Below are 26,095 nucleotides of genomic sequence, written 5' to 3' on the forward strand. Positions count from 1 at the left end.
CTTTTACACAGCAGCCTACTGTACTTGATAAATAAGAGGAAACACATATGAACATCTTATCTTACTTTTTTTTTACCCAGACCAGCTGCTGATAACTCAGTTGTCTGGTGATCAGCATCGATTTTCAGCAGGATCAGCTCGTCTCTTTTTGAGTCTCCTCTTGTAAACTTGAGTCGATGTCTTGAGCTGTAATCATAAAGCGTTAATGTCCGTATTTGAAATCGCAGACTGGGTTTTACATTCGCTAATAAACTGATTTCCCGTCTGTGAGGATCTGCACGTTCACTCTGCAAAGGTCGTGGAAGCATCAAAGCAATTACTCAGTTTTCCGGGATCTATTAAAACATGTGTACTCATTTTTTTTGTAGCACGTGAAGGGTTTTGTTTCCCGGATGCAAAACTGATCCGGGACTGTGACTTGTAGCGGTACCAGTTGGATTGGACGGGCACTGATGTGGTTACAAAGCCGAAGTCTCGTGTCCCGGACTTTCTCTGAAACCATTATAGTTTTTGTTTTGCTTTTTTCCAGTTTCTTTTTTTAATATCATAAAATACCTTCTGGAGTCTGGTCTCTGCACTGAGCAGATGTGCATTTATTTGCGTACTTATTTTAGCATTTTTCGAATCACCTTTAATTTCAGTGATCAGAAAGAGTGCAGGTTCAGTCGCAAATGTCCCCACTTTCCCCGAAATTTAACTTTGCCACTTTTGCTGCTGCTGCAGAGACTGATTCTTTGTGTCGTCTCTCTCTACAGTTGTTCCACTCACGCTGTGCCAAAGATGTCCCGAAATTAAACTGAAGAAGGAAACTCATTTCAGTTGTGGTTATGTGTCCGTCTACGTACGCGTTTCCTTTTGCTCTGACACCTTTGAACCTCTGAATTTCGGTTCCCAGAACTACGTGAAAAATTGAAACCGTTCTTTGGCGCCATCTACTGAAACTTTAACGTGCTGCAGCTGGCGGTAGCGCTCACATCTAGAATTAGTTTTTTTAAAATCTGCTCTTAATTTGAAATAAGTCTAGATCCAACAGGTCGCCTGTTGGGTTGTTTCTTTTGAGAATCTCTGATGTCCACGCTTGGCTTGCTCTACAATTCAACAGGACTTTGTTGCTTATTTACAGACATTCTTTTGACCGCTTCAGCTGTAACAGGTAATCAACCCATCTAGTCTTAAGGGTAGGGTTGGGCTTGTTTTACTGTGTTTTAATGGCACATTTTCAAAGAATAGATCCTTTCAATTTTCTTCTGCTTATCTAGTTATCAATACCCTGGACAGGTAACCAGTCTATCACAGAGGTAAGGCAGAGATTCATGTCCACATTCACACCTATTTTTGGACTGTGGAGGAACCCACTTAGACATGGGGAGAACATGCAAACTGCACACAAAGGCCACAGACTAGATTCGATCCCATGACATGACAGCGTTACAGTGGCCGCAGGTTTGTCGGCTACACATCCGCAATGCGAATCTTCCACCATCTTTGTGATGTTCCACCATCACAAAGATGCTCTATTGGATTGAAATATGGGGATTAGGATTGTGGAGCTTTATGACACCAACACAGAAGGTCATCTTGACCTTATATGCACAATTGGAGTGAGTTGCAACCATTTGATTGGCTAATTAGATAACATTTATAGGCAGGTAAACAAGTGGACCTAACAAGATGGCCTCTTACTTTAAGTGATAATCCAAATGCCTCTAGGTGGGTTGATAGTAGCCTAAAATATGTTGAGGTTGAAATACATCACTCATCAGCATTTTGAGAAAAACAAACAAACAAACAAACAAAAAACCCAAAACAAACACCAGGAGTAGAAGTTACTAGAAATCAGTTTTTTGCATTTGTCTCTAAATAAGAACAACTAACACAGATCATTGTCAACACTTTTTATTCTTTACAGTCTATACATAGATCTAAATTCAGGCAAGTCTCAAACTTGCTACAAAAAGAAATATCTCCTCTGCCACCAGAGGTTGCCCTAGCCTCTTTTGGGCCAGTATAGCACTCTGGGTGATGTAGGCGCAGTAAAGGTGAAAAACTAAGTGAGCTGTCAGAGGGCCTGCCACAGGAAAAACTCATGCAGCTTTACACAGTACTCTGATAGGAATTAAAGCATGCTACAGACAGACATAAATATTCTGGAGACAAGAACAAAAGACATACAGTAGCTAATTATAAACAACTTTAGGAAACACATGTTCATTTGATAACAAAATCTTAGTTTTTGTAAAGAAATGACATTAATAAAAATATAATTATTTTATTGTGCTACTCTGTTAAAGACACTCAGTTCTTCAAGTCTGACTGAAGCAAAAAGAAATCTGTAGTGCTTGGAAAAAGTCTAAATAGGATGACAGTATGTTGTACATAAATGTTTTTTTTTTTTTTATAGAAAACAGTTGTGCATTAGTTGCTCCTGTTGCACAGCTGTGTATAAACTAGTAGTCCCTGAAGCTCAAAGTTATGTCAAATTAATTCATGACAGTTTACAAGTACAAGTGTACAGTTATACTCTCTTTCAGTAGTCTAAGTCACACTTTATGGCTTTTTCTCTTTTCAGTGTTACAAATACACTGCTGCAGGCCACCAGATAATAAACAAAAGCCTACGCATGCACGCAGCTGTGCTTGCACAGAGCGAACACACAGGAAATCCCACACTGCTGCAAAGTGAAAATTTAGAAATATACATAAATGACTGTGTGTAGAAGTTTGTTGTTTTTGTATTTTGTTTTTGTTTGGTTTTTTACAACCTCAAGCATTCCAGGATGAACATCTGTACAGTTTTATGGGGAACACATGCAGTGTGCATTTAAATGATCATCCACATTTAGGTTTGTCCACACTCCTTACTCTCTCTTCTCCACAACCAGCTATTACAGTTGGTGCAAACACATAGAAATGCTATACATGACATCCACAAAGTGACATGAACCTGAAAATCTGAGCGTAAGTAGATGCTCAAATTCCAACAGCAGCTTCAGGAGTGCCAGTACCAGTAGTGTCAGGTGTGAAAAGCAGATCGTGGAAAAATGAGAGGAGCAATAGCTGTTTGACAGAGTATCGGAATAACCGGAGGTTGAAGAGGTGTTTGCAGGAGAGTGCTCTTTGGTGGGATGCTAAATTGAGCGAGGTGGAAGGAGATGGAGGGCTAGTGGTCAGTTACAGAAGGCCAAGTGGACCTGCTGCCCATAGAAGGGGTGGTTGGAGCGCTCGGCTACAGCCTGCCTGGCGATCTCCTCACTGGGGAAGGTGATCAAGGCCTCGCCGCTGCATTGCCCACTGAAGTTATACAAGATGAGAACGGCGTCTGGCTGAAGCTGCAGGGGGGAAAAAAAGTGATGAAGTCAGTAAGTGTATTTTTAATGTAACTGGAGCATAAAAACACCAGGGGGAGCCCACAAAGCAGAGGAGGAATAATGCACTGGGAAAAGACTATCTCATCAAACCGGTCCAGTCAGAAAGCAACCAAAAGTTTGAAGAGAGAAGCAGAGCACATGCTGTTCTCAGAGACCTGAAACCCACAAGGCAGGTTTAGATGCAACACAATCATTGGTTAGTTTGCATGCATTCGGATCCTGCACCAAAATCCGCTCAATGCAACAAAGGAGCTTGCATTCCTTCAGACATGCAGGTATGTATCAATCCACTGATCACAACAGCAGTGACAGCAGCAACAATCCATGAAGCTTTATCAATCACATGTCACAGCATTACAAAGGGAGACAGTCATAACATTTTCTTTTGTGAATACAGCCAAAAGTAATGATTGACAGCATGAAATAGACTGGATCACTTTAACAGTCATGATCAGCTCCTACTGCAATTTATACATCAGTGATTCAAAGTCTAAATACTGTCTTGGAAGTACTTGTTGACAATTTTAAAGCTAGTAGCCATTTGTATCTGATGTCGTGCGACGGCCAAAACAGTAAGATGTTAGTCAAGTCTAGGACATGCACTCTCCCTCCACTCCGCTGCTCTAGTCCGGAGGCTCTTCTTACCTTGGGGCGAGTCCCTAAAGACAGAGCCATTCTTTGGGCTGAATCAGACTCCTGGCCTGTTCGCTCATCTGAACCACGCCGCTGTACTCGTCAGGGGCATACTACAGATACAGCATAATGACGGACACACAGTCAGGGTGGGACCCCTCCACATTGTTTCACACATGGCAGTACACAGTTTTGGGAAAAATATGTTACATGTTATTTGAAGGAGGAAAAACAAAGCACACACACGCCTGAGTAGGTGTCATTTTAACTACAGAGTGTTTAGTTGAGGGGAGTGTGTGGTAAAGGATACCAGTGGCGGTATGGGAATAGTTTTCTCACCCAGGACCAGTGTGAGAGTAGCTATTGTAGCCAGAAAAACACACTCCAACAGGGATACAATTGCAATGGTTCAGCCAACAGTCACACACACACACACACACACACACACACACGCTACTTCCAACAATCTTGAGTGTGCAACTCAAAACAAGTTTATTTTTCTGAACCTGATATTTGCACAGATTTATAAAACACATGAACCATGAAGACCAAAAGCAGACCGCAGATTTTTGCCCCAACAACAGCAGCAACAACAACAACCACCCTATGACACCTCAGACCCCACCCCTCTCCCTCCCCATCTTGGGAAATGTCTGATGCCACACCTATCAGTGTTCATACCTGCTTCAGGGGACTCCACCTAACTTGGACTGGCGGCATTAGACACGGGAAGCAAACAGGAGGGGGAAGAGCACAAGTGCACACATGTCCCTTTAATTGAGTAGTACTATAGTGTAATTTTGCAATAAAAACACAGAAGTAAATGCGCCGAATGGTTCAACAGTTAGAAACTTTCACGTGGCACTCACCCACTGTGGGAAGAGTAACTACCAAATTATTGCAAGAAACTGACAACAATTATCCTGTCACTATTCAAGGCGTTATCTCAAAAGCTTGATACATCCAAATACAAGACAAAGCTTTTCAAGTATATGGCTCCACATTTCCTGTGAATTAAAACATGCTTTCATTTCAGAGTTCCATGTACTGACCTGGTATCCCTGGAAAAAGCTGAGGATGTCCTTGACTCCAGTATTGTAGGGCAGACCCTGCATCCTGACCAGGGCACCATGCTGGGGTAATACAGGAGAGGCGGCAGCTGCAGCATGGTGGGGCTGAGCTGCAACTGCCACTGCAGGTGAAGCTGCAAAGTAGCCAACTGTGGAGGGAGACACTGGAGGGCTGGAGAGCAAATGGGAATAAGTGGAAAAGCAAAGTTATGATGAATACTAAAATTGCCACCTCACAGTTGTATTCTTCTGCCAGCCTGTGATGCTGCAGTTTAACCTTTGACCTTTATCAGTTTGTCACATTCGACATGTGCTTTAGATCACAATGTACTTACCTGGGGTAATAGGCAGTGTAGTTCATGTTCATGTTCATATAGAGATGTGGCTGAGGGGGGTAGTATGCCAGAGTGTGAGCAGGGCTGTGTGCGGTGGTCTGAGGAGGTCTGGGAGCGGCAAGCAGGGGAGGCTGGTAGAGGGCAGCTTCAGAGAGAATGGCAGGTGGAGTGGGGAATGCAGCATAGGCAGTGGGGGGAGACAGACCTACAGAAAGAGACAGAGGTATGCATGTGTAAGGTGTGTGTACAGTCCGCCACAAGTAAAGTGCTGTCAAGCATATGAATCAACTGAGCATGCTGCACAACTGTCTCTGGATAAACTGCAGAAGCTGTCATAAACATGTCACAACACATTCCTACGGTTGACAAACTTAGGACTGCAAAATTGTGTTAGATGTCAGCGTTCAAACGGCTCTGAAAGGTAAAATAAATCAGACTAAGAAACAAATGTAGAGCAGCTGCTGCACACAAAAAGGAAACAATGGCCTTTTTGAGTAGAGCATTTCACATACTGCACCTTTAAGGTAGTCAAACATGTAGGGATGCACTGATTATAACCCAACTATAAAACTAAAAACTAAAACCATAACTATAAAAATAAGATCTAGGCCAGAAAAAACTACTTGAAAGCCCCTAAAGACCCATCAGAATTTATTTACGTAGCTCGCAGTGTCCTTCATGGTGCAGTGTAAACACGCACAAATGATGGCACAGATCTATTTACAGACAAACAGCCACTACGTGTGCGAAACTGTGGGCAGTTCCAGTGTTAGTCAGGCAACATGGTACCAGCACTGCTGATCTTCTGGCAGCATTTTTGGGGTCAGTTTGAGTAAAATTATGTTCAAAAAGATATTACCCCAATTCTTAATTCTAGTTAAGATATAGGCGAAAAAGCAAAACAACCTTTATTAAGTAGGTATTTAGCAAATTTAACAAAGTGTCAACATTTGATAATTAAAAAAACAAAACAAAATAACCTCTAGTAGCAGCTACATTATATCAGTGAATTCCAGCATGGTACCGTGATGGGATGCTACCTGTGCAACAAGTCCAGCTGGGATATTTCAACACTACTAAATATTCCAAAGTCAACTGTTAAAGTGGAAGTGACTGGGAACGACAGCCACTGAGCCAAGAAGCGGTAGGCCATGTAAAATCAAAGACTGGGGTCAGCGGATGGTAAGGCTCATAGTGAGCAGAGGTCACCAACTTTCTGCAGTGTCAGTCGCTACCTCCAATCGTCATGTGGCCAGCAAAAGTGTAGTGTGTAGAGAGCTTTGTGGAACGGGTTTCCAAGGACAAGGAGCTACATCCATCCTTACATTACCAAACACAATGTAAAGAGTCAGATGCAGTGTTGTAAAGCACTGGGTTCTGGTGTTGTCTGTGCAGATGCTTGCAAAGGACTGTTGTTGTATATAAGCGTGTTCCAATAACTTAAGAACCTTTGTAATCCAAGTAGCAGCATAACTGTAACTGTAATGTGAGTTAGGGCTGGATTATATCATACCGTTCACGGTAATACCGGTGTAATTTTGGGCAACGATAGGAAAATGAAATATCGCAATAGAATATGGGTAAAACGCGCATGCGTAGTGCCTTTGTTTACATACGCACATGGCGGTGACGCAGAATGAGAAGAGCGAAAGCGGATCGTTAAATGAAACAGATGAACCAGAACTGGTTTGTAAAAATGCTGTGACTTCAGTGGTGTGGAACTGGTTTGGCTTTCGTCCGTCAGATACACAACAAAGCACTATTTTTGGTAGCGCATGCTAGCGAGCCGTCGTTATTACCGTGTTTTTTGGAAAATACGGCACATTTAAAATCAATCCTTTGATTTTTCTGAAAAGCGACAGTGCCCCTTATAATCCCGTGTGCCTTATGTATGAATTCTGGTTGTGTTTACTGACCTCGAAACGATTTTATGTGGTACACGGCGCTCGAAGATCTGTCAAATGTTTCAGTAGGACTTTGCTAAGCTACGAAGCCGCACCGCTTGATGGATTGTCAAAGCATTACGGCTATCGTAGGCAGAGCTTCGAGGAGTGATACGTACTGTGCTTCAACATAATATTACCGTATTGTGTCTGTATAACCTCTTTTTAAGTTTTGTGGATATTATACATGGTTATGCTGAGGATATGTCGGCCAGTTTCCACTGGAAATGCCTTTTGGTTAAACTGTCAGCAAGGAATTTGCACTGTTACATTTTTATATAACTTTAATGCACATAAAAAACAGCTGCTTGTTTAAGTGAAAATACATTGATGGGGTTTTTTGCACTAATAAAGTTGTGGAGTTGTAAAGCATTTTGTCTATTGTCAATTATATCGTCAGTTATATCGTTATCGCAAATTTTCAAATGTATACCGTGATAAATATTTTTGGTCATATCGCCCTGCTCTAATGTGAGTGTTGAATTTAGTGCAGTGCCTTACTGAAAAATGTAAGGTGATTACAGTGAAGACTTGCTTTGGAACGAACTACACCCAACACTGTCGAAGCATGAATGACCTGTGATTGACAAGTTGTTAGCCATACTCTGAATGTCCTCATTTATGGCTAATAATGTCTATAATTTTCAAAATGAACCTTGTGGTTTATGACCTGAAACTAGCAACAGAGTCTATGAAGAAATCAGGAAAGTGTGCAGCAAAGAAAATGAGCTCCGTTTATCCATAGACTTCTATACAACCGGGCACCTTTTTGCAATCGGAGCACTCCGCCTATGCTGCCCATTAAAAAGAATGCAGATTTAAGGCGCTTGCACACTGGCCTCACCTTTCATTTGAATATGACCTATGGCTTTGTTTTGTTTACAGAGGTCAAGAGTCTGATTGAACACAAATACAGGCACCTTTTCACTAACCACTATTTAACATGCTCACCACTAAACAAAGTACAGCTGAAGCTAAGATGTTGGTAAAGTGTGACTTAAAGATGATGAAATTCAGTGTTATTGGGGGAAAAAAAGAAATTCAGTGTTATTACAGCTCATTCTTAGGGAGACTTTAATCCTTGTACAAGACTGGCCTTTCTATTCAGTGTTGGCATGTTTTAATCTGGTGGAGAAGTGCTAGAACCAGAAAAGATTAAGCAGAATTTCCAACATGGTAGCATGGTTTTCAGATATTATTATCATCATCAATCAATCAAATGTTACTGCAACTCTTGCTTATGTGGACCTTATTTGGCGTTTCTGACTTACAGGGAAGCTTGCAGGGGGGTGGGGAGAGGCCGCTGCGGTTCAGAGTTCCACCCATCAGGACAATGCTCATTTCCTCTGTGGAGCACTGGAAGACTTCCACATACCGGTCCTTCATTGTCTTTTTATGGCACTTTTGGGCTACCATAAATGCCTTGTCAGGTGACTTCATCTGGATGAAGGCATCACCAGAGGGCCGTCCCTGCACAGACAGGGGTAGAAATCCAATTAACAAATGACTGAATGAATGTGTGTTTGTGTGAAGTGTAAGTAAATCTGTGGGGAAAATAATTTTAACAGTACATTGAGCTGTTCTGGACTTGCAAATATTGCCCCTCCCAATTTTTTATTTTTACTTTGTTTTATTTTGGTAACATTTACAAAACTTTTTCTCATTTTTAGAGATTTACGATGAAGATGTAAGTGAAAATGCTGTATGGCTGTTATTTTTAAAGTCAGTATTAAGATATAGAGCTTTAATATTACAAGTATGCCTGGGCCCATGACTCTCTAATAGGCTGACCTGTTGGTTGAGGACCATGTGGACTCCGTGGGGTTTGATGTCAACAGTGTGCTCTCCCATGAACTCCAGGATATCTTCAATGCCAGCAGTGTAGGGCAGACCACGGAGGCGTACGCAGTCGCGAGTGCTGCTGGCTGCTGGAAGGAACGGAGGTGTTGTGAGGACTGGGACAGGCATGATTGGCGAAGGGGGCAGTGTGGAGATCAGAGGTGTGGACATGTAGCGGTTCAGAACCTGGAAAGCACAGACACATACAAAATAAATAAATAAATAAATAAATGAATCTTGACTGCATATGCAACAAGCATTAAAAAATGTACAACAAATACATAAACAGTAACCGAGTGTCATGGTGACTAAAAAAAATAAATACACACACACATTGCACAAATGATTTTGTCATCTACAGTATTGCACAAACTCCAGTATTGTCTGATTTATTAATACCTCGCACTCTGGATACTATGTTTTCTCACTTCTCTATGTTGCCATAACACCATTCATTTGGAAACCCAAGGAAACAGCTGCTGTGGACCTCAGGCCATGGTGACTGTCATAACTTTCTCTCACACTTGCACAAAAACGACTTTCTTAGGCTATTCTGAGAGCACTAAAGAATCAATTGAAAGTGTATTACACAACACAAACCCATCTAATAAGTATCTTGCACGGGAAACTTTCTTCTTCTTTTTTTTGTTTTTGGAGTAGCACATCTTTTTCTTGCATTACAACGAGAATCTAAGCGCAAACAGTTATATGTTGTCTTTTTGTTACATCAAAAACTACAGCTAGAAAAACTTTCAGGCCACACAACTGGAAGAATGTACCTGTTGCACCTCTGCTGCAGTGCTCCGAAACAGCTCGATATAACGCTTCCCGAGGATCTGTTTGTGTTTCTTCAGCGCATTCTGGGCATACTCTTCACAGGAAAAGAGCACAAAGGCGTCACCAGTGGGTCGCCCATCTGGGTACTTAACAAACAGCAGACCCTCGGTGCCATCTGTAACTGGGCTCTCAGGACCAAGGAAGGCCAACACGTCCTGTGGTGTGGCAGTAAATGGTAATCCCCGCATACGGATAATCACTTGATTCTCCTTGGACAGGAACTGGGCCACCTCATTAGATGTACCTATAGTCACAGAGGACAGGAAGGATAAAGCTCGCTACACCATAGGGCCTCCAAAAATCACTTTGTAATTCTCAAAAAGTCCTATTCACTCTCTGCTGACTAAGTTACTTTTAACAGCCACCCTGAAAGTAAATCTTGTTATATGGAGTATTTGCATTTGTCATAGTTGATCAGTCCACAAGTTAGGAACAACAAAGCTGAGTCATAAATCAGACTTTTGACTCAGTAACAATGCAACCAAGGGACAGGAAGTGTGACTGTGATTCCTCTGGTTGTATAGATCCATATATTTAATGAAGTTTTTGAATTGCTGTCGGGACAATCATTCAATTCCAGTGACCCAAAAGAAAAGCTGAAAACTGAGGATTTAACAAACATGAAGCATTAAATGCACGCCATCATATTTCAACTCAGCCTAAAACAAAGTAGTGGATCAACTAACTAAGTAACCTATAGATGCCATTTATGCCATGTCAGCTAGTCTACAATATTAAATATCTGAAAAATCAAGGTATTTTATGTTATCACCCACAAATTATAAAATTTCAACATTTCCTGCAATCCATTAAATTCTAAACTATAAACAAAAATACAAGCTGCGGTAGAAAAGGCACACAAGTAATGCAGCACGCAGTTCGTTTCTGCATGTGTGGTGTACAGAGAAAGCACAGATCAGTGCTGTGCTCAAAGACAGACTGTACAGTTTAATGCACAATAAATTAGTATGGAATCAGGGTTTGACATGTAAACCTTTGGGGCAAGCTTGGCTAAGAGAAATGAAGCTGAAAGAAATGCTAAAAATGCCTGTATTTTGCAGCCATGTATAATTTGTAAAGTGACTTCTAAAGAAACTTAAGCTGTCACTTTTTATTGTAAGAGAGATATGAATGTGTGTCTTAAAGTTTATGGTTACCCATTTACATTTTGATATACAATTTTTATTCGTTTATCAAGAATAGCATAAAACAACACAACCAAACAGAGAAGAAGAAAGAGTTGGGACAAATCATTTGGCAAATAAGAAAGCAAAGGGGTCCAAACATTGAGAAAGAGACCCTCATTTCCTCCTAAAATAGCAGCAGTTCTTTCGTGAGGAATAACTTTAAATAATTCTCTGTACCACAACGTCACAGAGGGAGGTTTATCCTTAACCCAATTAATGAGAATACATTTCCTAGCTACCAGCAATAGTTTGTGACATAATTTGCGCTGCAAGTGATTCAATGTTAATTCTTTTGAGGGTAGGCCGAGAAGAAAGTACCCGGGCTCCCTTTGAATCAGGTTGTTAAAAATATTACTTAGTTCTTGAGATATGAAGCTCCAAAATCTTTTGATTAATTTACATTCCCAAAAGTAATGAAAAAAAGTGCCAGTTTCTTTTTGACATTTACTACAAAGATGGGAAATATGAGGTGCAATCTTATGCAAGACATTAGGAGCTATATAAAGGCGATGTATGATTTTGTATTGGGTTTCTCGCAAGCGGTTACAAGTAAAAGTGGAACTACTCATGTTAATGGCTCCTTTCCACTCCTCTTCGGTATATTGATTATTAAGATCTCTCTCCCATTTATAAATAGCGCTCAGTGTGTTGCTACTAAGAGTATATAGGAGAGAGTAAAAAGCTGAGATAAAATGAGTTCTGTCTTTTCGCTTAATAAGAAATGTCTCAATATCATCATATATAACTATTTCTGAAGACTGTGGAATTCTAGAATGAACGAAATTACGAACCTGGAGAAAGCCAAAAAAGTGGTCTCTAGGAATATTAAAATTTGACTGCAATTGGACCCATTTAATGTTGAGAATTTAAATCTAATTCAAAACTGGAGAAAACAGCAAATATTAAGGAACAACTCTTAAGCTGCTTGAAATTGTGATACTGGTTAATAAAAGATCATTAAAGATAAACAGATGAGGTTACAATTACATACATCTTATTAAATGAAGTTAATTGTTAAGAAGGCTGCCCAGCCTGACACTTGTGACCAGCGTTGCTCACGGACACATTTAACTTAACCAAGTTAAATTTTTCTCTTTGGTTTACAGTTTCTGTAAATTGTGTCCCTCATTTGGTGTGCTTCCAGGCAAGATCAGTTTGGGTGTGAGACAAAAACAGCAAAAAGAGGCTATATTTACTTGGATCAGCCTTTAAAGAGAAGGTTTACAGACACAAATGGTCTTGTTCCACCACAAAGTCAATTGTAAACAGTAAGATTTATAAAATGTGCAGTAACAAATGCAGAAAGTATAAAAGTACATAGAAAAAAAAGAAACTTCACAACTAATCAGATCAAGAATTTTAATGACTCATCTCCAGATATTAATTTTATATGATATGTGATCAGGTTAATATAATTTTTGGTTCAATGGCTTTAATATTTCTTCTTTATTGATCCTGTTTCTTCCACCTTTACTCAGTAAACTCAGATCGGCAGCCTAAAGGTATTTTTGCAGAGGATGGAAAAATGTTAGATCTTTCAATTTCAAGCTTTACATCCAAAACAATGAAACAATTTAATCTACACATCTGTTTACATGTTTACTGCTTTCATTTATCATGCATTGTGTCTGCTTCTCCACTGTTTGCTTAAAGTTCACTGTGCTATCGATATGTATTGATTCTTAACCCACTGACTAAAGTCCAGGGTCCAACAAGCAGCCAGTGTAAGTTCTCTGCTGCAAGCGGCTGTGCTTCTTTTGACTGCTATCTCTACCCTTGTGTTACTACTGGCTTCCTCTCAGGCCCCGGGCCATGCCTTTGTCTCTTCACACCCATTTTGTGTTAGCACCGAGTTGGTCCTTTTACTGGGCGACAGCCCTCTTTCCCTCAGGGGGAATGGAGCCGGAGGCTAAACTGAACAGAACAGGTGAACTGCTGTTAGCCCAGAATAAAATTTCTTTCCAAGTGGCCTCAGAGGGGTTGGCCTAGGGAAGGGGAGATTAGCAAGGGATGGGGGCTGTGGGGGATACACCTCACAAAGCGCCTTTCATTAGTCTGAGATAAGGGAGCCACTGGGATGAGGCAAACACACAGGTAACAGGAGAGTTAGAGCACAGAGGAGATTTCTCTCCTTCTTTTAAGAGAGCAAAGTGGTGAACTTTTACAGATGCGAGAGGGTGGGTTTTTTTTCCTTTTTCAAAAGTGCAGGAAATCCATGAAACAAAATGCTACCTCACACTGAGAAAGTCTTTCAGTATGACCATGTAATCATGGTCAGGTGAGAGGAGAAAAAGAAAGAGAAAAAAAACCCTGAAATCTGACCTCCAGCAATCTTGAGGAATTCCTCTCCTGTGGCCTTGTAGACCTGAAAAACACGAGATGAAAACTTAATATGAATATGTGACTACGATTTCAGGCAAAAATCAAATAGACACGTCAATCACCCAACTTTTAAGCAAGGAAAGAAGAAAAATCACGTCACAAAACTCCTTCATAAAACTGATGGTATTAATTTGATTAAATCTCACATTCAGCTCGACTTCTTAATGACATCAAAAGAGGACTCTAATCAGATTGATTTTTTTTTTTTAAATTCCCCCCCAAAAAAACTACACCATGGAGCCACAATTGAACTGAGAGAACCTCACCTCAATGTAGCGGCTGCCCATGTGGTGTTTGTGGCGCTCCAATGCCAGGTCTCGGTGTTCAGAGTTGATGAAGCGAACTAAGGCCTCGCCATTCCTCCTGCCCTGAGCATTAAGACACAGCGCCACACCACCCCTGAAACACAAGGGCACCGATAAATGAATGCAAGGGACAATTACCTATATCTGCTGGGTTCTCAAACAAAATCTTCTCCATCTTAAATTTCTACCACCGTGACTGTCTTTTCATATCATCGCCATCAAAAACTCTAACAAAGCCTGACTAAGTCATTAATTCAGCAAAACTAGCATTTTGTAATCTGGCAGTTAATATAACATCTGTTATGCCTCCAGTCTTTTAGCTCTGTGTGAACAGATTGGCTGCTGCCAGTATATTGTGAAGGCATAGCATGTCAGACTCTCAGACAGAAAAAGCATAATACCAGAAATATTTCTAGAAATCATTTTAACAGTGTAGCAGTGGATGTTAAAAAGATGACTAGCAAAGATTAGGCTGTACTTGGACACAGCAATTGTTTCAACAAGGTCAGGTTTCCATTGGGCTTTAAAAGCATTTCATAATCTGGAAAGTATTTTAAAGGAAAGAGTAACAGAATAAAGTTCCCCTAACTGCAAACGTTGACAAATTCTGTGACTAACATGTTAAAGGCTCCAAAGACATTTTGATAGATGAGCACAAAATCCAACGTACTTGGCGATGTTGAGGCCTTTAAAGAAGCGAGCAATGTCTTGGTCTGAGGACTGCCATGGAAGCCCTCGTGCTCTGATCACAGCCTCACTGTCCACCGGCTCAGTCTTACTGCTGCACCAAACACCATGTGGGGAAAATTTAAATAAATAAAACTATTAATAGTTTATTTATATATATATAAAATAATGTGTGCAGAATATTCAAAGCCTTGTTGGAAATGACTGGGATTTAGGGAAAACAAACAGAAAAACCTTGATTCTTGTTGCGTTTAAATAGATCGAGTAGACACTCAGAGTAAGTGCTAAACACAGTAACACACTCCCATGATTAAATGTCAGAAGGTTGTCGAGGTGAGAGGCTTTTGGTTTTCTGAGAACAGCAGGATTTGGTGCTCTGCTATAAGATATCCTGGTAAGCACTTGATGGCAAAGTTGGACAGGTTTAATAACACACCTGTGGTTTCCTTGTTGCTGTAATCAATGCTAAGAGCCGGAGAGGTCTGAGACCCGAATGTGGTCGAGGGGGGTTGTCAGACTAAACAGCACTGCCTGGCTGCAGGTGTGGCAAGAAACTACACAGAGATGGACTGAGATAATATTTGTGTTGAAGGTCGATACATACCATGTGCCTGAGTCAAACTTGTAGTTCACTGTTTCAACACAGGAGAATTTGTGATCTAAAAAAAGCAAAAGCAAAACAGCATTATATTATGGGATGTGTTTTTGGCTTACGCACGTCCAACGCTCCCTCTCATGTAGAGAGGAGCACAACACAAACTTGTAATACCCAGAAACACACTTGGCTGTGATAACAGTGATAGAGTCGGAGCGCTCTGGCTCAGTTTAAAGTTTGACATGTTTTCATTGTTACATATGTTGCCTCACTTTACTTGTATGTACAAAACTTTTGACAAACAAGTGCTACTTTGTAACACGCATTTTGACAGTGGGTCACAATAAAATAAATAAATAAATAGTAGTACTTGTTCCTTAAATAGAAATAATATAATCAAGGCACGGTTTAATCATTAACCAACTATCACAGTCACTCTTTTACTTTCTTCCCCATGTGTGGTGTATGTTTAGTAGTTGGGATAATTCAAAGAAAAGAACAGAGGCTCACTCGTCATAACATCTTTAGCTCAGATGACACGATTATTTCTGCATTTAAAGTTATTTTTCTTCAGTCAGTATGGCCATTTTTATTTTTTGAACATGTGATCTTATGAATATGAACCTGTATGTTCACGTGGATAAAATCAGTAACCATGTGAAGAAGAAAAAGGATGTTAAAACCTTAACTGTAGCATTCTCCTTTGACTATTTAGCTAGTGTGTAATTTCAGTGTTAGAAATTAATGACAAAATTCCACTTTGTACATTAACATGGTTAAATGTTTGTTGTATAAACATGAGGGCTTCCAGTTTCCATATTCTTCCTGCTGTGGGCTAATGCAAAGACACAGTTCTGATTATATCAAAGGTAGTCATAGTGTGTTAACACAAAGTACGGTCTCCTTGATCACTTCACTGCTCTCCCCATCGGTCAGTTTGTCTTCTTTCTGTGCCTAATTTAGTTTCAGCTACTAGGTATTAAGCATCTTGTTCAGTGTGAGGTTACTTGAGATAGAAGGCCTGTCATTACTTACTGTGGGGCTCAGCCAGTATGCAGAGCGTCAGCTGCACCATGCTCCTCACCTCCCTCACCCCTATCGACTCCTCTGACACAGCAGGGAGACCAACATCTGCACACAGAGTTAAGGCTGCATCCCAGTTTTTATTCTGACTATATGTTGATATTTTACTACCTTTTACTTGCTAAACTATTATATAGTATTTCAGAAAAGTATAAACACTCTGTTATTACGACTCTGTTATTTGTCAGGATTATTTAGGATTATAAAATGTCCTATTTCAGTGACATGGTAAATGATAAATGGCCTGTATTTGTATAGCGCTTTACTTAGTCCCTAAGGACCCCCCAAAGCGCTTTACACTACATTCATTAACCCATTCACACACACTCTTGGTGATGGTAAGCTACATTGTAGGCACAGCTGCCCTGGGGCGCACTGATAGAGACGAGGCTGCCGGACACTGGCGCCACCGGGCCCTCTGACCACCACCCGTATGCAACGGGTGAAGTGTCTTGACCAAGGACACAACGACTGAAACTGTCCGAGCCAGGGCTCGAATTGACAACCTTCCGATTACAAGACGAACTGCCAACTCTTGAGCCACGACAGGCTAGCAAAGGATACATTCCAACATCGAGGTGAGTGTGAGCTTCTGCGCAAGGCCAGCATTTGGGCAGCATTTGTGAAACTCCTTTCTCACATCCACAAATGAAAAGAATATTTCAGGTAGGACCAGATTCTGGATAGGAACAAACAAAAAGAAAGTTACTTAGTGCAGCAAAATGAGGGTTTGGAAATCTGATATGGAAACTGGATACAGCAGGATGCTAATAAACAAGCAGCTGAAGAGGAGAGAATTTGGATGGAGAGGGTATGTGCACACTAGCATCACACTGTGCTACTGAATAGGAGGTAAATGTAAGTCAAATGGCTATAATTAGTTAGTAATACGAAATCAGTGCACGCCAATTTATTACAAACTATAATAAAACTGAACTGAAGTAATCAAAGGGAAAAATGTAGTTTCTACTATTGAGTCATGAGTGAAATAATCACCTTTTTGGAAGCTTCTGGGTGGAGGGCCTGACGAATGACAAGGGGACTGTCCACACAAAGTGTGTACGTGGTCCTGCCAAGGCATTTTACTTCTGATGACACGGACTGCTGGAACTGCACAGATACAGAGAGAGGAAGGAGAAAGGCCACTTTAAGACTGACTGGAGTATTTTTATCCTTCACAAAAAAAAAAAAAAAAAAAAAAAGCAGAACTGTGATTGAAATGGCACCATATTTAAATTGCCTAAAAGTATATTTTAAAGAGCAAGAGAGAAGAAAAGCTAATGGGAAGTAATCCAAAATAAAGTGGGACTTAAAATCATTCCACTTGCGTCACCTACGGTGTACAAATGAGAATCTGTTAGTGTACTTGAGATCTAAAGACAGAAAAGTGAAGGTGGTGTTGTGTTTGACATTTGTCTCCTCATTACAAGCGACGCTCGTCTAACAGGTTTCAGTGTTTGCCCAGTGAGGGAGGGTGCAGACAAAAGGGAGGAATTATTACAGCACTGATCACCAGCACCACAGTTTTCTCTTTGTACAGTAGCAGCCAGACGAGTTAAAATCCCAACCCATACAAGTCAAACCTGCTGGTCTCCACTTTGCATAAACACTGATGGCCTCGCCACCCAGTCCCAAATACCATCACCTCCCACATAGCCATGCTTATTTGTAACTACAACATTTATTGAGCCCCCTTCCTTGTATTTTGTCAACCTGTATTGGCAGCAGTTAACTGCCAATGAAGGACACCTCTTGTACAGAAAAACAAATCACTTGCAAAAAAGTTGCAATCAAATTTTCCATCACATTTTCATACCGTTTTGGCCACCATATTATGAGAAAAACATTTATTATTATTATTATTATTATTATTATTATTATTATTATTATTATTATTATTATTATTATTATTATTATTAATAATAATAATAATAATAATAATAATAATAATGGATTGCATTTATATAGCGCTTTTCAAGGCACCCAAAGCGCTTTACAATGCCACTATTCATTCACTCTCGCATTCACACACTGGTGGAGGCAAGCTACAGTTGTAGCCACAGCTGCCCTGGGGCAGACTGACAGAAGCGAGGCTGCCATATCGCGCCATCGGCCCCTCTGGCCCCCTTTAAATGTTTTACAAACTTTCTTTGGCTTCCCACCATTTCATGCTGCTTCATAAAGCTGGGAGTTCACTTATTGTTGACACAGCATTTGATTTATAGCAAGCTGCTGTTGGTAGCATTAGGCTTCTTAAAGTTAGGATACTTGTGGAAAATAATTTGGAAAGAAAACTGGTGAATTAGAGGAAAAATAAAGGTCAGAGCTGAATAAAGAGGCAGTGCTTGGCTCCTCTCTAAAAGCAGTTTGTGGCTTTGCAGCTTGCAAAATAGGTACAATGTCAACGTAATGGCAAGTTTTCTCAAGACCCCTGCTTTAACTCATGTGCAAACTTGAAACAGACTCCAACCAACTTTCAGGGACCTGTAGCTCCAGATAATATCACCATAAGCAAAACAGAACACATATTGGAGAATAGCATTAACAAATAAACAAGAAAACCCAGAACACTCAAAATCATCTTTGAACCATACCTGCTTTTTGGCAGCATCTACTAACAAGGAAAGAAATGCTTCGGGGTTAGATTAGAGGGGTTTTAGGATGGATGGACAGAAACATGTAAGAGTTTTTATTAAAGGAGTCATTGCAACATTGGAGAAACCACATGCTCAGCTATGAATGAAACAAATGCACAACCTAATTAGCAAAAACATACACAAACAATTTACGTAACCATTCCCAGAGTTGTGTTAAAGATAGTGGTTTACAGGTGATATGCAAACCACATGAAAAGTAACTCTACTATTCATTGTTCATCAAGATGAAAACCCTCTTCAGTCAATGCATTAATCATTACACTCAAAATAGGCTGCAAATGCAAAAGGAAAAGACAGTTATGCAACTTAAATCCACGACCGCTGAACTGCCCCAAAGATGCAAAGCATCATTTTTGCAAGTTACTTTTTACTTCAGGTGTGTGTGAGTGATTCAGTTTATGTATACTTATTTTAAAAAAAAGATAAAGACAAAAAGTTATAGAGATCAGCTTAGTGCAATATGTATGGACTTAAAATTAGTTTCTATTTCATGTGTACAGCGATAACAGCACTAATGTTTGCTCACAGCCATTCATGCAGCTCCACCTTTGCTTTTGTCTAAAGCCGGATTACTGAGAGAAAAGCTATAGAGGATGTAGAGACACACCCTCTCTTTCTCCACAGTGTCAAAATCCACGTTTAAAAAGAGCAAACACGAAGAACAGAAAATTAATCAAACAGCGATATCACAGACAAGAGCCAAACTCATAAAGTGACCACTGAAAAAGGGCCAGTGCTTCTAGATTAATCTGGTTTTATTTTTAATATTTAGCTAAAGTCTTTTTCTTCTCAGGACTGTTGGTGTTTATTCTGCCTGCAGCACGCTCCAGTTCTGAATTAACAACGCTGTTAATTCATTATTCCTCACTAGCAAACCTGTCAAAAATGGCTGTTCATTAATAATAATAATAATAATAATAATAATAATAATAATAATAATAATAATAGATTGGATTTATATAGCGCTTTTCAAGGCACCCAAAGCGCTTTACAATACCACTATTCATTCACTCTCACATTCACACACTGGTGGAGGCAAGCTACAGTTGTAGCCACAGCTGCCCTGGGGCAGACTGACAGAAGCGAGGCTGCCATATCGCGCCATCGGCCCCTCTGGCCAACACCAGTAGGCAAGTAGGGTAAAGTGTCTTGCCCAAGGACACAACGACCAGGACAGAGAGTCCAGGGATCGAACCGGCGACCTTCCGGTTACAGATGCGATTCCCAACCCCCTGAGCCACGGTCGCCCCATCCTGATGTGATCACCCATATCACAGTTGATGTTTGGTGCTGCCCCTTTATAATCTGCAGACTTATCTTTGTTTGAATGAACCAAAAATATTTGTTTGAAGTTGCACATGTTATAGTTTTGCGATTTCTAATTGCTTTCATTTTTATTTTGTTTTGACTTTTTGTTTTTAATTTTAGCTCAGATTCAGTTTCCAGAATGGCTTTGCTCATTTCTCTTGAGTTTTCATTTGCTCAGTCAAATGCTTGGTTTTAATTTAGTTTTTAATTTTAGAGTTCGCTTTTGGTGACTCAGTCTTCTGAACATACAAAGTCTCATGAATGACCTTCAAAGACCTTCTCAGGCTCTGAACAACTTTTAATTTTTCAGCTAAAATGTTTTTTCACAAGTAGTTTTTAAAAGTAAAAGTTTACTTTTAGTTTAGTTTTGCACATTAATGGTGCAACTTTGCGTCTCACTCTCCTCTGAAAGCACTTTTCATGGATAAGTGGGAGGAAGTGGCCTTTGAACATAGTCCTATCAGAGCTTGCGCTCTACTGTAGCTGGACTGTTTGTATGTAGAGGTGAGGTAAGGTGGTGGTGACTGAAACAACCTCTGATAAGAGCGGCTGGGAGTGTCCGAGCAATATCTTTGGGAAACTTTCAACACGCTTACACCACCGAACACGTGACATGGTCTTCACACTGTTTGCAACTATAGGCCAAAAATCACATGGGAAATGTTTTACAACAGTAAGCTAGTTTGCCCTCCTTCACAAGTGATCGCCCTACTATGAGCTCTACTAGCTACAAGAGCACAATTTGTTCGGCAGCTCGCTGGAAAATGAAGCCAAGGCAGTAGCGTCACACGAATTTGTGCAATTCCCCTAAATGGCCACTTAAAGCTTGCCCTGAAGGCAAATCAGTGTCTTTAACTTCTGTTAAAATGCCCAACTTTCCATTTTTTGTGTTCTATGTTCCAGGTATGTGTTTTTCCTCCTTTTGTTGTTTCTTACAGGTGCAGCAGCTGGAAACACATTGTGCTTTTCTATTTGTGCTGCATCGTTTTATATTTTCTTCCCCCTGTCAGCTTAGATTTTGTCATATTACACATAAAATAGAAAAACTGAAATAATACTTGAAATGAATAAATAAACAGATAAAGCCCAACTCTAAACATTTGATTTTAAACTTTACAGCCAGTTTCCCTTGAATTTTTATATACCTCACCTGTTTAATTTGTAAAATGGTTAAAACATTAATTATTAACAGCATGACCACTTGGTCTGAAAGGTGAATACTGTCAGTGACCGGCCTCACCTCAGCTAAATCGAGTCACAAAACTTGACTTCTTGACTCTGTTTGCGTGTTGTTGCCTTTTGGAACATTTTAATGCAATTTTTGCTGAAGTTAAGATGTCAAGTAGGCTTTGTGTGCGGTAAAGCCCATCCTAGAAGTTTGCCTCTAGTATAGGTGGCTGAAAAGTTAATATTTTAATAAAAATCTGTTACTTCACACAAATATAGTACCTATATTTGCAACATGTAATGCCTTGGCCAGAGGGGCCGATGGCACGATATGGCAGCCTCGCTTCTGTCAGTCTGCCCCAGGGCAGCTGTGGCTACAACTGTAGCTTGCCTCCACCAGTGTATGAATGTGAGAGTGAATGAATAGTGGAATTGTAAAGTGCTTTGGGTGCCTTGAAAAGTGCTATATAAATCCAATCCATTATTATTATTATTATTATTATTATTGCTAATCAAGTTTGCTTGTATTGGCTGAACTTAGCTTTATATTGTCTTGTTCAAATATGGCCACCAACAAAAATTTAAGGGTTCAAAACCAGGCTTCCCAAATCAGTGCGAGCCGTGAGGGCGCATAACATAATAAGAAATATAAATTCTATTTGTTCTTGCACTGTGAAGACTGAAAACTCACTGTAGGATCTGCAGTGGATCCAAATATATTCAATATCTTCCTTCTGCAGTTGTTGTAATAAACAGTCTTCCTTTCACATACTAATTAACGGCATGTTTGATTTAGACACACCCAGCAGAAGTAACAGAGCTGTGATGATGAATTGGCATAACTATTTGTGTTAGCACAAATCTGTCATCTTTACAAGGCTTTTTGCTGAAATATTCAAATCCTGGTTGTGTGCGAGACTTTCGTGTGATTCATCATAAGAAGCATGTCACAACTTGGCTGCCTTTGTAAGTGAGAACCAAATGTTATTAACTTGGATTACTGGATACATTTCTGAAACAGGTGAAACATTTCTATATGCCGTGACTGCATACGAATGTGATATTTCAGCTTCACAGTAATGTAGATACAGTCTCACATCACATGACATTTTTCATAAACACGCTACACGTTGTGTTGCAAGCTGAACAAACCCACACCCTCACAGTCAGAAATAGCTTCGTTACAGCTAAATACAAATTTATTCTGAAAAACATGAGTGGCCTGCAGGTGTGATATGCAAACTATACTGTAAAAAGTGTTACAGCTACAGTGACCTACACATATTTTTGGACTATCGTGCTCCACACAAACCTGTTCTGACAGGAGCCTGGTACATTTGTTTGGTATCAAAAAAAAGAAGGAAAAAAAGACAAGTGTGACAAGTTTCTATACCCAGTGCACCTGCACTGCTGGAAACAAAGCTCACCAACCACATAGGAGGTTAAAATAATTTTGCTGAGCTGCAAATATAGGGTTGAAAAATGCCTACATATGCTTATATCTATTCTACACCTTGAAATAGAATGATGTACGGTACATCCTGTGGTTTTTTTTTTTTTTACTGTGCTGCTTTTTGTATGCAATGGCGAAGCATCATGCAAAACATATCAGTCTGTTCTGTGTAGGAAAATTAACACACAGTGACTGATAGAAATAGAAGTTTTGACAGTGTTTTGCAGATTGCACCAAAACGTATGGGAGCAAAGTTTTAAACAGTCCTGCTAATCTCTCCAGGCTTCTCTACCTTGATCAATCTTTCACAAAAGAAATGCAGCACATGTCCTTGGGTGCTCTGACCACACAGGTCAATACAATAAGCCCACCACTTTAAAAAAAAAAAGGAAAAGAAAACAAAAGGCAACTGCTCGTTTCCCTCAATTCTTATAAGTTGGAGTAGGACATCACTTCTAAATTTTAAACATGAGCCAAACAGCTTCTAGACTGTATATCTGAAAAAATGTCAGTTTTCTTCTCTTCCCCCTATCAACAAGGGTAACACTTATCTCTGAGTGACGAGCAGAGAGAGAACGCAACCAATGAGACAAAGGTATGAAAAGACCAAACTGATTGCTTGGGTTAATATTTGAAGGTTCAGCACACAATCTAAGCTGGAGTAGCTGAAGCTGAGGTCTTGGGCGACCTGAATGTACATCAGCATGTAAATGAAAACTGTGGAATGTTACACGCTGGGTATAATAATCCCAGGAGCGTCACTGCTTCAAAATTTCAGAAGGAATTAAATAAGCAATAAAAACAAGAACGCTAAAACCCAAACAGACCTGCAATCAGACCACAACAGCACAAACATTAACACCAACATATTGCTTCACCGTGATAATGAGAGGTTTTTAAAGTACTACTACTGGAGGGGCAGGAATACTGCATGCAGTGTAAATACACACTCCTTTCAAGGGTGGTTGGAAAAAACATGTTTGGCAACATAAGCACTTTTGCCAACATATACCTCCAGACAGTGGGGACTAAGGGAGGAAAAATTACATCTTGGTCATAAAGAAGTGTTGTAACCAGGTGCTAAAGATGAAGCCCACAACCTGAAAGCTTCCACCCTCCTGTCTGTGCTGCTGCCTAAAACAGAGGTGCGGTCCCAGGTAAACACTCTGCTTTCCAGATGTCTACAGCATACATGAGGCCTGGGCAAGACTAGACCTGCGACGACTCCTCATCTCCAGACGCCTGAGGCTCTGCCCCATCATAGCTCTTGAGCTCCTGCAAGCCATCAGCAGAGTTTCACTGTCAGGGCTAAACCAATGACACATCTCAACCAGGTGGAACACCACTTTTAAAAAAACAAAAAGATCATGTGGGAAATTTGACACTCTTACTCTAGCTTACAGCTTAATACCCAGTCAGGCTTGTCATATCGCATCACGCTCTAGGCAAAAACCTGCCAAAAGAAAGTTTTGTGGGTTTAATAAGCTTCTGGGTTTCCCACAAAATGAGCAGCTGCTGTGGTTTTCATACCCGTATGCATCACTTCAAGTTTCCCAATGCACCTGAAAAGACCAGTGAGACTAACCTGTTGCAGAACTTTGTCCAGTGGCTCAGCTTTGACGATGTCGTCCACAGTCAGCCCAGTCTCCTCTTTACACTGGTCTGTCAGCTCCAAGGTGTCCGGCTTGACAAAACATTTATGAAGCTTCCCGACCTGTGAAAGCATTTCGCGTTTCATGGCGTAGGAATACAGTTTGATGACAAAAAATATGCTAACTTATAGCAAATTAAAGGTCCCCCACATACAGGAAATGACTTGTTTAAAAACAAACAAAACAGAATTGACAATGCAGTCGCAAAAAAAAGCACTCAATTGTCAATAAAGCGTCGTTTACATCGAGAAGCTGACATATTAAACCAAAAAGGTGTGTTTGCCCCCCATTTTTGTCTGCTTTTTTTTTTTTAATTTGGTCGCACACCTGTTAAAAAGGTGCGCTAACGACGGGCAGTAGTAGCGTTAGCTAGCATAACAAGACAAGCGGGCTCCACACGGTTTCAGAGAGCACACCATGTTGATTTAAATGTCAGACTCTACAGGTAGACACTATGCCACAAACACTCTGAATACATAAGAAACCGTACAACGAACGAAGGGGTCAGAAAGGTCCGTACCTTTTTCTCATGTAGATCCACAATTTGCCACACCAAGAGAATTATTTCCCTCTCATCCGAACCCAGTTTACCCCCATTTTCACCAGCTGTTGCCCCAAAGAACACCACCAGAGTATCACTGTGCGAAGCCATCAGGGACCACAAGGGTAAAAACTACAATTAAAGCAAAGATTAAAATAAAAAAAATAACACGAGGGTTCACCTTTTCCAAGTGATAAGAAGAGCGAACAAAAGAGCTGGAAACTCAATTGAGATAAACGGAGAGAGAAAGAAAAAAAGGGGGAGATTATTTTCAGAGGAGCCACGGAAGACTTTGCGGTCAGAGACTCTACCTGTTGCAGTACTTGAGTGTGTTCTATCCAGAGATACTGGTTTAACTGGTAAAGAAGGGTGGAAATCCGTGTTTCCTTCACACGAACGCCATAACAAGCCCGGAGGTTTTTTTTTGTTTTTTTTTTTCTTCCTCCCCTTACTATTTTTTTTTCACCGAGTTACCTGTATGGCTAGGCCTTTGCGCGAGCGGAGCCCCGGGGGCGTCTTCTATTGGCTGGTTCGCAAAGGTGAGGGCGGGACGCTGAGGTGAGTGTTGTGATCTCATTGGCTTATTGGTGCTGTTAAATCCGGAAGTATGTGGAAGACAAAACGGGGCGACGCTCCATGAGGCTTATGCGTACGCTGTGCAGACCACGCCGGGCAACCTGCAGATGTCTCACGGTGATAGTGGAAAAGAAGAGAACAGAATCATACAGGCACATAAAGGTACATTAAAGAGAAACTGAACTGCGGGACAAACTCTGTGCATTTCCATTAAAATTAGTTTTGTGCTACCTGAATTTGCAAAAAATATAATCTAAAAACAACCCCTTTATGTGCCAGGTGTTGGGCCATTTGGATCACATCTTGTCCAGACATTTGCTTTAACCCATGTCAAACTTGATCTCAAACGTGACTAGGGTAAGAACAGTTAGTTAGGGACTTCTGCTCCAGCTGTAATTCAGTGGGCACGGTGACAGAAAATACTCCAGCATGTTTATTCTCTAAAAAGGTGTTCAGACACTACATGTTTATGCCAGTG

General features: G+C 40.5%; 1 protein-coding gene across 5 annotated transcripts; it reads right to left on the minus strand.

Annotated features, from left to right (window-relative positions):
- Positions 1-1,880: 1,880 nt before the first annotated feature.
- On the minus strand, positions 1,881-25,527 carry esrp2 (epithelial splicing regulatory protein 2). Of its 5 annotated transcripts, none has more exons than XM_086277576.1 (16): positions 25,353-25,527; positions 25,021-25,173; positions 24,434-24,562; positions 17,260-17,373; positions 16,828-16,942; positions 16,216-16,311; positions 15,190-15,244; positions 14,569-14,679; positions 13,860-13,992; positions 13,534-13,576; positions 9,967-10,268; positions 9,140-9,373; positions 8,620-8,818; positions 5,406-5,610; positions 5,053-5,242; positions 1,881-3,328 (listed from the first exon to the last, which is right to left on the minus strand). In XM_086277576.1, exons 2-16 carry the CDS (start codon positions 25,150-25,152, stop codon positions 3,167-3,169), a joined length of 2,220 nt encoding a protein of 739 aa, XP_086133702.1. In that variant the 5' UTR covers positions 25,153-25,173; positions 25,353-25,527; the 3' UTR covers positions 1,881-3,166. The 5 variants fall into 5 exon arrangements, 4 of the variants coding, with proteins under 4 accessions (XP_086133702.1, XP_086133785.1, XP_086133905.1 ...); XM_086277779.1 differs by lacking the exon at positions 25,353-25,527 and adding an exon at positions 4,013-4,113 and having other exon boundaries at positions 3,189-3,328; positions 25,021-25,344; XM_086277861.1 differs by lacking the exons at positions 1,881-3,328; positions 25,353-25,527 and adding exons at positions 4,013-4,113; positions 4,682-4,710 and having other exon boundaries at positions 25,021-25,344.
- Between the last annotated feature and the right edge of the window lie 568 nt (positions 25,528-26,095).

Source organism: Aulonocara sp. 'chitande type north' Nkhata Bay, linkage group LG1, assembly GCF_057382095.1.
Source record: "Aulonocara sp. 'chitande type north' Nkhata Bay isolate Kocher_YH1m ecotype deep benthic linkage group LG1, A_spYH_male_GT1.1, whole genome shotgun sequence".
Taxonomy (NCBI): domain Eukaryota; kingdom Metazoa; phylum Chordata; class Actinopteri; order Cichliformes; family Cichlidae; genus Aulonocara; species Aulonocara sp. 'chitande type north' Nkhata Bay.

Excerpts from the sequence above, each read along its gene's own strand:
- esrp2 (XM_086277576.1), bottom strand. The coding sequence starts at position 25,152 with ATGGCTTCGCACAGTGATACTCTGGTGGTGTTCTTTGGGGCAACAGCT. Across the intron at positions 13,577-13,859 it reads TGGGCAGCCGCTACATTGAG|GTCTACAAGGCCACAGGAGA; the intron begins GTGAGGTTCTCT and ends CGTGTTTTTCAG. Across the intron at positions 3,329-5,052 it reads GCTTTTTCCAGGGATACCAG|CTTCAGCCAGACGCCGTTCT; the intron begins GTCAGTACATGG and ends TCCCCCCTGCAG.